This window comes from Botrytis porri (genome assembly GCF_014898465.1).
Source record: "Botrytis porri strain MUCL 3234 chromosome Unknown BPOR_010, whole genome shotgun sequence".
Taxonomy (NCBI): Eukaryota; Fungi; Ascomycota; class Leotiomycetes; order Helotiales; family Sclerotiniaceae; genus Botrytis; species Botrytis porri.
Window position 1 is genome coordinate 2,044,723 of NW_024066084.1, and position 16,562 is coordinate 2,061,284.

General features: G+C 43.0%; 6 protein-coding genes across 6 annotated transcripts; 3 read left to right on the forward strand and 3 right to left on the reverse strand.

The window, feature by feature from the left end:
* Nucleotides 1–349: 349 nt before the first annotated feature.
* On the forward strand, nt 350–1,919 carry EAF01_008001 (uncharacterized protein; the record flags this gene model as incomplete). The annotated part of the gene is made up of 3 exons (XM_038916257.1): nt 350–1,076; nt 1,503–1,632; nt 1,690–1,919. The coding sequence occupies exons 1-3, from the start codon at nt 960–962 to the stop codon at nt 1,917–1,919; spliced, it is 477 nt and encodes a 158-aa protein (XP_038768728.1). The 5' UTR covers nt 350–959.
* Nucleotides 1,920–2,397: 478 nt separating this feature from the next.
* Nucleotides 2,398–4,425, reverse strand: EAF01_008002 (uncharacterized protein; the record flags this gene model as incomplete). The annotated part of the gene is made up of 1 exon (XM_038916258.1): nt 2,398–4,425. The coding sequence occupies one exon, from the start codon at nt 4,423–4,425 to the stop codon at nt 2,398–2,400; it is 2,028 nt and encodes a 675-aa protein (XP_038768729.1).
* A 293-nt stretch (nt 4,426–4,718) lies between these two features.
* EAF01_008003 (uncharacterized protein) lies at nt 4,719–5,358 on the forward strand (the record flags this gene model as incomplete). The annotated part of the gene is made up of 2 exons (XM_038916259.1): nt 4,719–4,944; nt 5,018–5,358. 2 exons carry the CDS (start codon nt 4,719–4,721, stop codon nt 5,356–5,358), a joined length of 567 nt encoding a protein of 188 aa, XP_038768730.1.
* A 903-nt stretch (nt 5,359–6,261) lies between these two features.
* Nucleotides 6,262–8,505, reverse strand: EAF01_008004 (uncharacterized protein; the record flags this gene model as incomplete). Its single annotated transcript, XM_038916260.1, has 4 exons — nt 6,262–7,360; nt 7,427–7,627; nt 7,680–7,742; nt 7,796–8,505. 4 exons carry the CDS (start codon nt 8,503–8,505, stop codon nt 6,262–6,264), a joined length of 2,073 nt encoding a protein of 690 aa, XP_038768731.1.
* A 1,896-nt stretch (nt 8,506–10,401) lies between these two features.
* On the reverse strand, nt 10,402–11,871 carry EAF01_008005 (uncharacterized protein; the record flags this gene model as incomplete). The annotated part of the gene is made up of 3 exons (XM_038916261.1): nt 10,402–11,284; nt 11,447–11,770; nt 11,822–11,871. 3 exons carry the CDS (start codon nt 11,869–11,871, stop codon nt 10,402–10,404), a joined length of 1,257 nt encoding a protein of 418 aa, XP_038768732.1.
* A 1,463-nt stretch (nt 11,872–13,334) lies between these two features.
* Nucleotides 13,335–15,182, forward strand: EAF01_008006 (uncharacterized protein; the record flags this gene model as incomplete). The annotated part of the gene is made up of 1 exon (XM_038916262.1): nt 13,335–15,182. One exon carries the CDS (start codon nt 13,335–13,337, stop codon nt 15,180–15,182), a length of 1,848 nt encoding a protein of 615 aa, XP_038768733.1.
* Between the last annotated feature and the right edge of the window lie 1,380 nt (nt 15,183–16,562).

The window sequence follows — 16,562 nt, forward strand, 5'->3', positions numbered from 1 at the left end:
ATTGATTTAATTATTATTGAATAATATAGCTTTGAAGTGATAATTTGAGGTAAAAATGATTAATCCATTAATATAGCCAACCCACTGATAAATTACGTTATTATAATGATTCCCTAAATTATATAATCAATACTACCTTATTCAAAACTTAATGACTTGCATAATAATATTCTCGTCAATCATAATGATACTCACATATCGATTCAAAACACTTAAACTCTGACAAACCTTGAAATTGCAAGGACCTATTCCATGCAAAAGTAATGCAAAAGTAAGCAATAGATAACTTACACGATCCCATCTCGTGCATACATCACATCGCATCACATCACCAGTAACCATCCATCCACCAACCTCACAATATCATAGCCGTAGAACACTTATTACTTACTTATTAGCTAGTACTCAGCAAGGTTAATATCTCTCTCATACAAAACCACCATAAATACCCATCATTCCTCCCAATCACCCTCCCCAACCTCATCACGCGACCCTGCACTGCACCTGCACCGCACATCCGCGATCCGATACTGAATCAGATATTGAATTTCCCCGCAACTCTTCTTTTCTGTGTGGTTTTGGCTTTTATGCTTTCATGCTTTCATGCATACATGCGTACATACATACATACTGTACATGCATTTTCCTCTATCATACTGTAGGTTAATCGTGCATCACGTCATTGATTTCTGGCTGCGTTTGAGGTGTTATAGTCTTGCGGTTTCTTTCTCTCTGTCGTCCATCGTATCTATATCGATATCTTACACATCAAAGCGATACCCGAAATCAATACATTGGATATTTCAATTTTGATTCGAGGTGCGCATACACACAGAGATATACACACACGAGAAACACCACACCCAAATAACCAACCGACTACCGAAACGAGGAATACCTACACCGGTACCCTACTCCAGCAGCCTACCTAACCATCGCATCTCACTCTCCTCCCAACAATGTTCGAAGCACGACTAGAGCGAAAAGAAACCCAAAGACCACAGAGCTTGGGAAAAACTTCAGATGTGAAGAATGAGGATATGGCTCTTGATGCTGCGGGATTGTTTCCTATTAAGGTTTGTGAGATTTTTTATTATTTGTTTTTATTGTTGTTGTTGTTGTTGTCGTTATGAGGGTGGATTGCATGGGGATGGGGGATGTCACGGTCAGTTTTCATTTGGGGGATTGATGATTGGTGAGATGATGGGATGGGATAGCCAGGAGATGCAATTTTGATTGGGGACGAGAGTCGCAAATTTTCGAGAAAGCTCGTCGTTGTTTGAAAGAGAAGGGAAGAAAAGGATGATGAATGCTATTGATACATCCGAGATCAAGTAATCTCTATCATCGCACAGCGACAAGCCCTCCATCCACGACGAGACCCAGACACCCTACCACATAAATCCAGAAAGTCCCCGAATTCCATCCAATTCCTGCCCTGCTTCTCATCCCTCAACACAACCCTCTCAAAAACAAACATACTAACCCACCCCACCCCACAGGAACCCTACTTCCTCACCGCCAAATTCTGGAAACGTTTTTCCGTCTACGCCTCCGTGATTCTCTCGATCGCCTCTCTCGTCATCTCCTCCATCGCATCTTTAAAACGTAGTTCGGATGTTGATATGAAAGGTCTGTATTTCCTTCCTTTCCCCTCCCCTTCCCAAAAAATAAACTAACCTCCCCCAGCCCTAATAGTAACCAGCATAATCATCAACGCTCTCTCAGTCACTCTCTCGGCCCTCACCTCCCTCGATTGGCAAAGCCAAGCAACCATTGATCGAAAGTTTGCGCAGATGTTGAGTCAGATTAGTCATGTGCATGAGGGGAGGGAGGGGGGGAGGATAGTAGTTTTGGGGAGGGGGAGGGAGGGAGTGGAGAGGTTGATGGGGGAGATGGGGATTGGGAAGGCATTTTGAGAGTTTGATGGCTTTGGGGGGGATGGGGATGGGCGGGGTGGAGTGGAGGGGTGGCATGTATGGAGTTTTTCATGGGTTTATTGATGTTTGTAAGGAGGTACTGTACACAGAGAGAGACATTATCCCCATTTTCAACTTCGACTTCGACGGAAATAGGGATTGGGATTATGAGTAGGCGTCTTGACAACGATAGATTGATAGACAGGTGTGTATTTTTGGCGTTGGAGCTTATAGCTTATACCTGGGCTTATAGATGGATGGCTAGATGACTAGAGGATTTGCGAACATGTATAACTATATACCCCAATTATTTTTCTTATTTGTATTAAATAATCATTCACAATCCTAGATTCATGATGCATACATACAATATATGATAATAATAAAAAATGGTCTAGAAATATGTATTTATTTCAACCTCTCTCGCACACATTATCCACAGTCTACTTGATTGTTTTTTCAATCCCTACCTAGGTACTCATCTCAACCCAATCACATTCTTCTCCACCACTTTCATACCCTCTCTCACCGCCGGACAATAATGACGCCTTAACAATTCTCCTTCCCAGATGGTGCTAGCCATGGGATTACTTCCTTCGACTTCCGCACTACACCCATCGAACATACCATCACCCTTTCTCTCTTCCGTATTCCAGAGACTCTTCACCTTAGTCTCGTGGATCTTTGCGACTTTACCTAAGAGAGCCATCATGGCGGTAGCCGATTTCTCCGGGAGTTGGAGGGCGCATGTCATGAGTTGTTTCGTGAAGGCTGCGATTCTGAGGGGGGGGACCGCGCGGGCAGCGAGGGGGGGGAGGAGGACGGAAGAGAGCGAGCGGAGGAGGAGAACGGTGGTGGTTTGGATGTTGACTTTATTGTCTGTTGTGGAAGGGGCGTGTGGATCGGGGAGATGGAGGGATTTGGAAGAGAGTTCGATATCGGGGTTGAGAGAGAGGGCGTGGAGAGTACGGTAGAGATGAGTGATGAAGAAACTTAAATCTAAGCTTAGTGAGGCTTGAGCTTTATGGGCGTCTTGGCCTTCGAGAAGTGCAAATGCGGTGATGATGCAGAGGAGAGATTCACGAGTGAGATTGCGAGAGGTCTCGGAGTTCTCGTCTTCTGCTTCGGTTTCCTCGAGATCATCTCCTGTTTCGGCATGACCAATCAGATCTTTAAGTGCTTCGAGAAGATCACCGAAGAAATCTTGATTGATGAGATGAGCGTAGCGAGCCAAACCCTCAAGTACGGCACCCATGAGAGATGGAGATCGAACTTTAAGAATGCGGAAATATGTCACAAAGACTAGTTTCAAGGTTTCTGACTGCATTCTCTCACGATCTTCGTGACTGACTGTTGCATCTGCTTGAACCATCTCTTTTTCAACCGCTTTTCGTTCCTTCATCAACTTTCGCTCCTTTTTGGTGCGGAATACTCTCTTTTCCTTGAGTTTCTTGCCTCCAAAACTGTCTTCCTCATGATCGACATGATTCGTTGATGCCTTTCCAGAGAATTCGGATAATAATCTTAAATGTAAGAAGGTATTCAATACACTTTCATCTACTCTGTATCCTCTTCCTTTCATCATTCTCGTTAAAATATTCACCGCATCCAAAGATGAGGCTCCATCATCGTCATTCTTAAACAACGTTTCAATAGTCTCTCGACACTTGACAAATTCGGCGTCCACCTTTCTCGTACTGAGCTTTCCAACCAATATCTTCAATAGATCTGATCTGAAATTGAAATGGGGTACAGCTTCTAACAATGCGCATGCACAAGATATAGCAACCGTCGAAAGACCTGCGCCACCATCACTTGTTTTTTGAGTTTTTCCAGCTGTCGCGAGTCTGCCCAATTCCTTCACATATCCTTGATATCCTCCCACGAGAGCCTGTTCATACGCCCTCAACTTTCGCACCTCCTTCGAAACTTTTTCTTCCATATTATCTTCCGATAAAGATCGTATCCTATATCCTGGAATAACATCCTTATAAACAGCCAATTGTGTAGCCAATGCCAATTTCTTGATCGTAATGTTGTGCGATTTTCCAAATTCTGCTATGGCTCTAAATGCTCCTACATTTTCTTCCGGATCCTCATTTAACATCAATGCTATACGTGCCAATTCCTCCTTTGCTTCGAGAATCTGCTGTCGTATCGGCACAGAAGGTTTTGTCTCGACCTTTTCTTCGGGCTCCTCATCCTCCTCAACATCATCCGCGCCAATCCATTCTAAATCACTTTCCTCCTCATTAACTTCCACCGGCGCTTCCACTTGTTCAACCAATCCTTCCTTAGTCTTAATTGGCAATCGTGTACTTTCTTTCTTATCCTTCTTTCCTTTGCGCGGTCTCATTTCGTAATCCTGTTCTAAATTCCATTTCGAAGCCGTCTTGAAAAATGCATTCGAATTTGGCGCATTCTCTAACGTCGACGGAGATGAATCTTCTCCCTCATTTGGCGGAGGTGTAAGCTTGCGCCTCTTAACTGCTGGTACTTTTGCCATCTTTACTTATATCGCAAAAAAACCAATGGTGATATGAAATTTGTATAAAAGTTATCGATCGAAAAAAAGTTCCAACCAGGGTTCTGTAGAAAATATTCTAAAGCGGGCACATACCAAGCGGCCGCAGGTTCACCCGCAAAAAAAAAAAGATTTCCAGCCTTATCAGTAAAGTAAATAACATCGGCCCGCCAAAAAAAATTCACAGGAAGGAACTCGATCATCTAAATCTAGAGCTTCAACATCCATTTCGCACACTTCACAAACAATTCTTATCCCAACATCTCAATTCCAAAATGCGTCCTCTCACCGAACCAGAAACCCAAACTCTCTTTGCCAAATTGGCTGGGTATACGGGAAACTCGTTGAAGAATCTCATTGCGCCATTGGACAACACTCCCAATGCTGATCGATATGTTTTCCGCGTGCAACAATCAAGATGTTATTATGTACGATTATCGCTCGCAAATCTTGCGACTTCTATCTCGAGAGATAAGTTGTTGTCATTGGGAATCTGTCTGGGTAGGTGTTCCAATTCTCATTGCAAGCATGCAAAAATGCGAAGATCTGATAGGTATCTAACATACCCTCCTAGGAAAATTCACAAAATCGGGCAAATTCCGTATTCACATTACCGCGCTCCCTATCCTCGCCGAACACGCCCGTTATAAGGTCTGGGTCAAGGCGAATGGAGAAATGCCCTTCCTCTACGGTGGTCACATTGTGAAAGCGCATGTAGGGAGATGGTCTGAAGATTGTCCTGAGCATCAGGGTGTGGTGGTGTACAGTATGAACGATACACCATTGGGATTTGGGGTTACGGCGAGAAGCACACAGGAGGCGAGAAGATTGGATCCTACCGGTATTGTTTGTTTCCGACAGGCGGATGCGGGAGAGTATTTGAGAGATGAGGATACGCTTTTTGCGACTTCGTAGGGGAGGTCTTGTACTGGGAAGTGCTGAAAGGAAATGGAGTTGGGGATTCAAAACGGCGTTTATATGGGGTAGGGAAAAGCATAATTATAGGCAAGTTGCCATTTCTCATGAAAACTTGCTTAGACAAAATGACAATATTTGATCATTGCGATCTCATTTGAAGTATCTCAATGCTATGTCGATGATACTTCACCATTTCTTTCATTTTCTTCCAGATCAAATTCTAGCCATACCAGTGGAACACGGGATGTTGCTATACCAACATCAAAAGACAACATGACTTGTGCCGGATCTAAAGTTGACTATCGAAGTGTTCTTCGGCTACAATTTGTGCTAAGATTTCGACAGTGTCTACTCAGATGTCATTTTGGGAGTCAATCGTTCTTGAACAGCAGGGGGCATGCAGCGATATGAACATTGTTACCATTATGAAGTTCTGTAGGCTCACTTGCAAGAATGACCTCTCGAAACAATAAGAGTTGCATTCTATTGCGGGTTGAGAATACTTTCTGTACAAGAAAATGGCATGTAGAACTAAATATCAATGATGGACTTTGATTTCGTTCACACTTCATTTGCATAGATTGAGGCTATTTGCTCACCTGCACAACTTTCAAGTCACAATCGCGAGATAAATTAAGTGGATGTTCTATTTTGCTATATTATAATATTGCTTTTCGCCTCCCCAATATAAAAACCGGGTAAGAACAAACATAACTAACTTCTAAGGAGGGTATTGGTGGTACTGTGGAGCCGTCATTCATATATACTTTTCTTTGCTCTTCATGCAAATCATTAACACCATCCATCATACACGCCATGTATACTCCAACATCTAACGAGAACAAAAAAATTATAGACATTATACAAACCGTGGCTATGATGCCATTCCCTGTAACAAATCTAATCGACTCTAACAGGATATCTTTCTCTCAATTTCGCACCATACTTATAAATGAAAAACGGCGCAGGAATTAAAGCCAGCCCGATGAATCCCAAAACACTGTTTCCCCAACCCAATCCCAAATTATCATACAACGGCCGACCTGCCAGCGGCAGGAAGGCCGCAAACAAACATCGAATGGCGGTGAGACCAGCCATGGCAGATGCTGCATATTGTTTTCCGGTATCAATATAGTATGTTTGAATACCAGCAAACACACCCATGGTTCCGAAACCGAAAGGTATCAAGCCGAGAATTGGAACGATCCAATGGACGCGGTAGTAGGAGGACCATCCGTACCAGAAGAAAGAACCGGGGATGAAAAAAGCAAAGAAGAGACCGTTGCGGAGACGGAACTCAGGTTGGTATACACCGTTGTTCTTCTTGGTCAAGGAAATGATGGTAGGATCTGATGTTTTGGCAACTGTGAACATGCCAAGGAAGAAACCGAGACCGAGACCTAGATATGCTAGCGAGGCGATTTCGATAGAGAATCCGTAATTCTGTTCAAAGACCTGCGCGATGGATGTGAGGAGGAGATAGATGAGTCCAAAGATGAAAGACATCCACAAAGCAAGCATAGGCAGGATGGGAGAGGAGAACATCATGCGGAAAGGTCTTGCGATACCAGTGAGAAGGACTGCTTTGATTTTCAGTGCAGCAGGTGGTTTCTTAGCATCATATGCGGATATGAGAGCTTCATTTCCAGTTTCCTTGCGGAGAGCGGCGGTTTTGCGGCGGATGAGGACGGGAGCGGATGTTTCTTTTCCGACGATCACATAGAAGATGGAAAGACAGGCACAGGCAACCAAGAGGACCCAATACACCCAGCGCCATCCCGCACGTTGGGCGATGAATCCTCCGATCACGGGACCGAGGACAGGGCCGAAGAGTGGTCCCATGACGAACATAGCTTGTGCTTTACCACGTTGCTGGATTGGGAATAAATCTGCAACGACACCGCCACCGATAGCGAGACAAGCGGATCCTCCCAAGCCCGCAAGGAAGCGGAAGAGGATGAGAAGGTGGATGTTTGGAGCAAGTGCGCATCCGAGTTGCCTGTGGTGGGGTAGTGTGAGTATTGTTTCAATTGCATGACAAGCACATGACAAGTGTTAAACTTACCATATTGTTAGTAGGAAGTTGCAATACATGAGAATCGGTTGACGTCCATAGATTTCACTTAGTGGCGACAGAACAAGTGGCCCAGCCGCAAATCCAAAAATGAACATACTAACAACAAAGGTATCTAGAATGTCGGAAGTAGTACCGAACTCTTGATTCATGAGTGTAATACCAGGTGCTACAATCGATGAAGATAGAGGACTATAATTTGTCAGTTAAGATGTGACATGGGGTGGATATCAGGTAAACATACCTCAAGAATGTAATCAGACTGACAGACGCCAACATCAACCATTTCTTTTTATCCGGAAGATTCCTTTTTCGGGTCAGTATGAGTGTGTCGGCCACGCACTATCAAATCAAACATACCTTGGATGCGCTGGATCATCTTGTCCTGTCCATCCTACTAAATTATTTTCCATATCCATCTCTGGAAAGATCTCCTTTGGTGGTCCTCCAGGTCCACCTGGCCCTCCAAGACCTGGAGGTCCCGGTGGGCCAGCAAGCTCCTTCTTTTCCACTGGTACCTTGATTTCTTCTGATGCCGGCCTTGAGAGCTTCAGAGATGAAGCAAGTGTTTCTTCTGAAAATGGCCTTGAAGGCTTTGTAGACGCAGCAAGCGATTCCTCTGAAGTCATAGCAAAGATTTCCGGGTATGTATCTCGAATACTTCTTGAAGGCGGCTCTGGAGGAGGGGACCGTTTTAAATTCCTGATTGACATCATTTTGAATAATCCTGGTGTACTTTTAAAGCTTTTTGTACTTTTCGTACTCAGTTGCCTTTCCATCTGTGACGGTCCTATGGGTGATGATTCTGGAGTAGTATATAAAGAACTTGGTGAATGTAGAGCTTCCAGCTCCAAGCTATCTTTTCTCTCCATCTTTCCTTCGTAAGAATCTTCGAATATTGACGAGGTAAAATCTTGCGCCGTTTCTAATGCTGAATTGTAAGTCGAAGTTTCAACGTCGTATCCATAGGGAATGTCTAGATAATAATGGTAATCATAATCTTCTGGATTATAAGGGAACTCGTATAACGGTTCCTTCTTCTCGGGTGAAGCCATGTCTTCGATCAGCATACGAAAGTTAGTGTGCAATTAGTGGGTACGCAAATTTGCGGTATACAGAATCAGGAAAAGAACGTGGGATCGAGCAGGTAGTAAATGATTTTCGTGCTGTGCAGATTGAACTATTGGATTGTACCTTGACTAGATATGGACTTTGGCTTCAAAATAACAGCAGGCTGGGAGTGCGTAGGTTGCTGACCGTGCAGAAGGGGCCTTAGATTTCAATTACTTCATAAATTGGTCATTTGGAATCGCGGATTGAATAGACACCGAATGATGAACTTTCAATCTCATTGGTTGATCCGTGAAGCTCTTCATTAGATTCTGAAGCCGTGGGAAAGAAAAAGGAATGAAAGATTTGAAGAGAGCATAGAATCGGAAACCACAACGACCGAGCACCGAACTCTGTTAGTTTCAGCTCTTACTCGAATATACTAGCACTAACGAAGCTATAAATAAAGATCTGGTATGGCTCTGGGCGTATCTTGATGTGATCCACAGATATGTTTCAGGATTGATGAATCAAAGAGTTTGTTTGTTTGAAAAAGAGCTCTGAGGTTCTTCCCTGCGTATCTTCTTGTTTATCAGTTGAACGCATCGCAGAACAGAACAGAACGGATGAAAAGATCAATGCAAGACGTGTTAGGGTTGGCACATCGATCCTGTACAACAAGTCTCGAACTGAGTAAACTTTCAAGGTTCAGTTTGTTTTGTGTTGATCAGATTCGCATGTAGGATCTTAGTTGTTTGGCTGTTAGGTTGTTAGGTTGTTTGATTGTTTGGTTGTTCAGTTGTTCAGTTGTTCAGTTGTTCGCACGTGGAGAAGATTGACGATCTGCGGAAGCGAAAAAGGATCTGAGCCCAACAAACAAACTAGTGTAGATTAGCTTTAGTTCTAGTAAGAAATGATGATAAATACGGGTAACTCTAAAAGGTCCCAGGTAAAACATCATAAAAATGTAGAACAAGCACAGACTGACCAGGCTGGAAAGGGAAAAAAGATAAAAATGATACCTTATAAAAAAGAATTCTTATCTCACTTATCTTGTATCCGCATTCTTCCCGAAGCATTTTGTGCCGTACTGCATAGATCAGGACTATTAGAGTTCGCTTGACCTTCGATAACTTTTCACGACTGTATATCTACTGGTAGTGATATCATCTATAAGGTTAAGATCAAAACCAAGGTAAAGAAACTCAGTATCAAAGAGTGTAACTAATCTGTAACATGTAGAATTTTCACCTCGTATTGCCACAATACAAACAAATGGCTTGCGCAAGTTCGTAACAGCTACCTATACACTCCGTCTCCGCGGGACTTTCTCATTCATTTTGATGTATTACCGTGCGGGGCATTTCCACTTTCAATCTATGACACTCGGTGCCGATTGATATTGTAATTTATGTCTTCCGCTCTGGGTATCGAAAAGTTTCACGATTTGGGGTAGTGGGTGCAACTTGCAAGAAACTGTTGCCCCTCACAGTGTACGAAACACTGCATGCCAAAGCTCTCCCTCTCAAGTTCTTCGAAATATCATATCAAGTTAAAACATCTTCAAAACTAGGAGATCATTTGTATGCTCAGTCTTTTCTCTTGGTATGACAAATTGAGTCACATGTATGTAAGCAAGAGAGGCTGTTTTGATTTGTTGGGTCTCGGCTTAGACTAGACTATGAAGAATGATGTAGAATGTGTAATGAGTGTATTCTTATTGAAACTAAAGCTAAGGTCTGTAATAACAGATAGTCATGTGGGATGAGGTTTCTATATGCCATGGGGTTGGTATATGTTGAAAAAAGCCATAACGAATATTAGGGCGGGTAGAAACAAATGCATCGTCGCCGTGATAGTCTTTGCGTATGCTCATATCCTAGTGTGACAGCCCCAGCATGATCATCTTGGCCATCTTACAACATCTCAATGACTATCTGCCCCGCCCTCTCAGCCCTTCGCATAAAATTGTTTTGCCAGCCGTAGTTCTCAGAGCCGACGGCTCCAACCCGGTTGTGCAAATATCCTACTCTTTCGAACCGTCGAAAATTTGCCTTTTCACACTCTTTCAATATGAGTGCGCATATTCCGCCGTCAACAATATTTCCCACCATACAAATCCATACTTTTGTATCTGAGCACAAATAATCTTCTGGGGCATTGTATTCGATCACGTCTACGCTCATAGTAGAATCCTTATCTTCAAGATCGCCGGCAATGGGCAGATCAAGAATATTAGCAGCCAGAGAGGGCTTACTCATTATCGGTTCGAAGGAACCCCGAACGTCCAGATAGACATTTGGCCAGAAATAAGGATCGTAATCTTCGTCTAATGCATCTGCTTCTAAAAACTGAATAGTATGCTCTGCGTCAACTTCAAAGTATGGGTGCGTAAATATCTGAGCCGCAATGAGGATGCATCTAATTCGTATTAATCCATCACAAACTGGCCCATATACGAATCCTCCCACGTGTGGTGGCATCACCTGAGTCTCAGCGTGGCGAATTCGGAATTTTTCGGATTGTTCAAACTTCTCTTGAAAATTCGAATGATAAACAACCGGGCTACAAGGCTTTTTTCCTTTACAATCGACAGAAGCCCACGACCAAGTAGGAGCGCAGCGCCGTTTCGCTCTTGAAGGAACACAATGGCCTTCAATTACCTTGACCCACCAGCAAAGGTCACTCGGAAGAGTACGTATCCACAGCCCAGCGAGATACAACTGTCCGAGTTGTTGATTGGGGAGATAGAAGTAAAATGAGAAGCATTGAACCGTACCAGATGCTGCAAGTAAAGAGCTGTTATAGAGAGTCAGAAATTATCAATCGAGAAACAGGATCTTCAGTAGTTAGGTCTGCACTCTGAGAATGACTCCCTTTCAATCCTAATCCACTTGGAACCATTAATTCATGTCGACACTGAGCCATTTCGGGATACTGAAAGTTAGAAGCTTAGAATACATTCCACGACTACTCCATGCTGCTGGAGACTCCTGCGAAGCAATGTTAAAGTGGAAAGTGGTTACAAACTCTGAAGCATTCTTGAATTTGAAGCTTGAAAAGAGAGTCACAAAATGGTGCCAACAATCACTTTCCCCATCATCGTCAAGATCGTATAGGACTTCGCTCATGCGTTGTGGCAGTGGTCCTTCGTTGGTCTGATGCGGCTTGCGGTTGAGATAGATTGATGTACCACATTCGCATCTAATTTCACAACCTGGTGCAACACATTGTCGTGCATAAAAGCAGATAGACCGAGAGAAGGAATTCTGTAGAGTAAGATTACTAGGGACAGTCAGCAATCAAACTAAAGAATAGGTCTAGGATATAACGAACTGGCTGCAGCCTAGGACTGAAATTCTGCCAAGCTTTACGTCAATATTCATCGTATCGGGGACTTGTTGATGATCAGAAGAATAATGTAAGAAATTGGATGAGTTTGAGCTCTAGAATTCTTGTCCGTGATTTTGCTAAGGCAAGAATCGAAACGCAAAAATCTCTCTCCAAACTGCGAGTGTAATTCGACTCCCTAAAGTTTAATAGGAAGGCATGGCCGTAATGATTGCAAATAATCACAAAGGCAAGTCCCAAAAGAGTGTGATTTGCTAGGCAAGAACTACATGATGACTGAATTTTGAATTGAAAATTGGGGTTCTCAAATTTGGGGGATAGGCAGACACTGTGTCCAACAATATTGACGAGTAGATATAGATGTGAGTATTCAATGCCAGAAAATTCAACATCCGAAGTGGTATCAGGATCTTTACTGTCATACTACAGCCCGGGCTATCGGAGATCCTGGACAAGATTTGTGCAGTTTTAACATGAAAGGAAAGTGCAAGTATTCTATCGTGCGCTCTTTCTCCAATGCACTCATTCGCTCATTGATTAGCCTGGACTGAGGAGACTTCTCATGGCTTATAACACAAAAACACTTTTTTAATGAGAAAATATCATGGAACAGACAAAGGATGAATGGATCTGAGAAAATAAATCTTCAATCATGGATAGATGAAAAGAAATAAGGAAATCGAAGCTTTCAAATTCGCTACAGCAGCCATCTCATTTATCCTCGGATTGAGAATACGATTGATACTCGTACATTATTTTTGTCAACTTGATGGGATTTTGCATACATAACCTAGTAATTATGATCCTGGGCTTCTCGGATTATAACTCGGGGACGTACAGCGATCCCTTCTTTGAAGAAAGTGTACAGATTGTATATATGAGTTAAAGGAGAGAAGTAACTTGAAAGTGGTTGGATTAAGTCCATCAATGCCTACTTAGCTGGGTACTGATAGATCCATAGTAGCGACATGCTCCAAATTGCACTCTCTCAATCATGATTGGGATTCGTGAGATGCGGGATCAACTACCAAACTTCGGTCTCAAACATGGACTGTTAGTATCAATGGATGTGACTGCATGGAAGAATAGCTTTTTGGAGGGTTTTGGGAGCATTTATATCGTATATTCAAGATCCTGCGCGGTGGATATTGCAAACTGAGTTCATCATGATCGAAAAGCAATGCAAACTTGTCGATATATCTTGTCAAATGCGGATTCCAGGGTAACTCAAATTTTAACGAAGAAACCCCCCAAAAAATCCAACTGCTTGTAACTGCTTGTAATTGTTGCACATTGAATATGAATTTATAAAGTACAGATACCAAGAAGTCACCGGTAGATGAGCTCGTGATCCTAGTAATCTTTCTCCTCTCACCGCCTTTACTCTTACCGTCAACCAATTAATTCTGCCAACACAGAATAATTTCTCGTGGAAAATCAAAAGAACACCTGCAGCGGGAAAAAAATATTGATATACTTAAAGTAGTTGGTATTTGTTATGCTCCGGCAGAAACCTACAACATGTCTGCTCTGTTCATTCAGAGCAGCTCAAAACCCACCGATCCAAAAATGGCCCAGCAGATCTATGTCCATGAGATCTAGACTACCCAGTCGACCAAATCGCATGAGTCTGGCGGGTGCAGGAAAAGTCAGCTCGTCGCCAACAAAAGAGGGACCCGCGAGGAGAAAGCAAGATGGTCCTTTCGGGGGAATGAATCTGCGAGAGGCGAAAATTCGTGGAGTTCCAGAACGACCATCAGCAGCACAAGAACGTCGATCATCGAGGCTCGATCGCGGGGATAAAGATGACAAGAAGAGCAGAGGATTTCATGCATTGAAGATGCAAAGGGCTCTTGCGCCCGTCTCATACACAAGGAGGTTGGATATAAAGGATAGGATAAAGGAATTAGATAGCTTCGAGCAATTTGCCCTGTTAGACAGTGTGAAGGAAGCAATCTACAAACAGGCTCTTCCAGAAATTGAGAGCCATGTTCCGACACCGGTACAGAGGATCGCAGTACCGACCTTGCTTGGGAATCAACAGAAGAAGGGAAAGCAAGGTGAGAGTGAGCAGTATTTGATTGCAGCTGAAACTGGATCAGGAAAAACATTGTCATATTTAATACCAACGATAAATGCAATCAAAATTGCAGAGGCAAAGGATGCGGAGATCGAGGCCTATGAGAAAGAGTTACAAGAAGAGAAATTACGACAAAATAACTTAACATTGGTCTCACCCCCTTTATCAAATATGCCACATCCTACGACAGGCAGACCGAGAGCAATCATACTTGTGCCCACGTCTGAATTGGTGACACAGGTGGGGACACTTGTAAAGGCGTTTGGCCATACTGTTAAATTTAAATCGGCCATGATTTCCTCTAATTTCTCTGGGAAGGTCATTCGTAACCGTCTTTTCTCTCCATCTGGAATTGATATACTTGTATCTACGCCTCATCTTCTCTCCTCTATCGCCGACTCCGACCCAAACATTTTATCTCGCGTCACTCATCTCGTAATTGATGAAGCCGACTCTCTCCTGGACCGAGGCTTCTCCCCCTTAACATCAGCAATCATCGATCGCGCTACTCCATCGCTCGAACAACTCATTTTATGCTCTGCAACTATTCCTCGCTCTCTCGACTCATTCCTCCGCAAACGATTTCCTTCAATTAACCGTCTCGTCACACCAAACCTTCACGCCATTCCTCGACGTGTCCAACTCGGCGTCGTTGATGTTGAACGTGACCCATATCGTAACAATAAGAATCTCGCTTGCGCAGACACTATCTGGACCATTGGTAAAGCGGCTGCTGAACACGATGGGCCCATCAAAGGAGTAATGGATGTCAAGCGCATTTTAGTGTTCGTTAACGAGCGCGAGAAAACCCAAGAAGTGGCTGATTATCTCAAATCAAAGGGTATAGATGCTATAGCTCTTTCTCGTGATACTCCTGAGGAACGTCAGAGTGAGATGTTGGCATCTTTCACCTCGTCCGCCAGACTCAGCACGCCGAAGCCAGATTCTCATCCTGGATCTTTATCAGACAATCAACCGAATTATGTACCATTCGGAAAGGTCGCTCCTCCAGTCAAGAGACGATTACCTAATACCAAAGTCTTGGTCACTACAGATTTGGGCTCGAGAGGTATCGATACTGTAGCTGTAAGACATGTCATTTTATATGATGTACCACACTCTACAATTGATTTTATTCATAGACTGGGTAGAACTGGACGTATGGGCAAGAGAGGAAGAGGTATAGTCTTGGTTGGAAAGGGAGATAGAAGGGATGTGGTTAAGGAAGTCAGAGACGGCATGTTTGAGGGCAAAGCGTTGATTTAAAAAATGGAATTGTATAGATATGAATGGATGCATAACGCGTACAGTATTTGAAAGGTTTTGGGAATTGGGTGCATGGATATTCAAAAATCTCCACCTGTAAGATATATGACCATGACGTGGAAGATAAAACATGATGGATGTAGACAAAGACTTTCACTATATGCATAGAAGACAAGAAATGAAAACAGATCTAAAATATTAGTACGAATTTTTAAAGTACCAAGACTACCTCTCATAGTATGGTATGCTTATTTTTGAGTCTTTGCTGTTGACTGCTACCTGTCATCTGACTATTCACTTCGTTCCTGCTCCTTGAGTCTATAATACTGACTTCTTACTTCCTCGATCCGCCAGTCACACGCAGGACCATGGGTGTTACTGCATCGGAAGATTAAATGCCAATCGTACAACTAGGTTCAAATGTGATCGGTTATTAACTGTATCACAGTTTAAGTTTGGCATCAATGATGGAAGTGAGCTTTCAGCGGAGAGGGTTATATCTAGGACAAACTCCAAATAGAACCCTCGCCTCGAAGTAGGGCAATCAAGTTTTGCCCCAGAACTTGGGTCATGATACCGAGAAAGACTCTGGCAAGTCGATGCAATGTTTCGAGCGTCATCGAGGTAGAGCTGCTGATCGTTCTCTGAGAAACTGGGAGCTGCCTTCTAGAGGAGATGTTGGTGTATCAAGAGGCTAGTCTAGCCAATATACAAGACTTTGACAGATGCACTGCAAACATGTCACTCCTCAGGAATAGTTTGAAGGCCATACACCATTTTCATCCCTTCACGTCTATTCATCCTGTGACCTTTCAATGCAGATCGAGAATTTGCATTGTTCGACGAGACATCGCAGCAAATAAACATGAACGTCGCAGCAACGAGAGAAAATGGCGAAAAAGGAGTTAGCATACAGAACGTCGAGTGAGACTCGGACGGATATGCTGGACTGGACGTTGGTATGGTGCTCATGAATAACGACGCCGTGATTTTTGCAATGATTAAAAATGCCCAGTGGGCTGGTGGGTATTAAAATTCGAAGTCCTTTTTGGGGAATCAATGGGAAACGCAAGGCAACTTATCAACACTGTGTGTTTTTCAAAAAAATATGCGTATCCGCGCGGGTTTGCGCAGCATTCCAGTTTTGTGGTTGAAAAGGCCTTCTTGTCCCGGATTCTTTTAATTGTTGGACGATGGAATGATCCTTATAATTAAGTCGACCACCCTACTTTCGAGTCACCTTTGTTTTAAGTCACTCTTTTATACTAAAAATAGAATTTTTAACTTTCTTATTTATAAATAGAATTTATTGAAAACTTATATATATATAATTTAAATCATTTTTAATTTATTTTTAATGATTTTTATTAAAAAGTTATT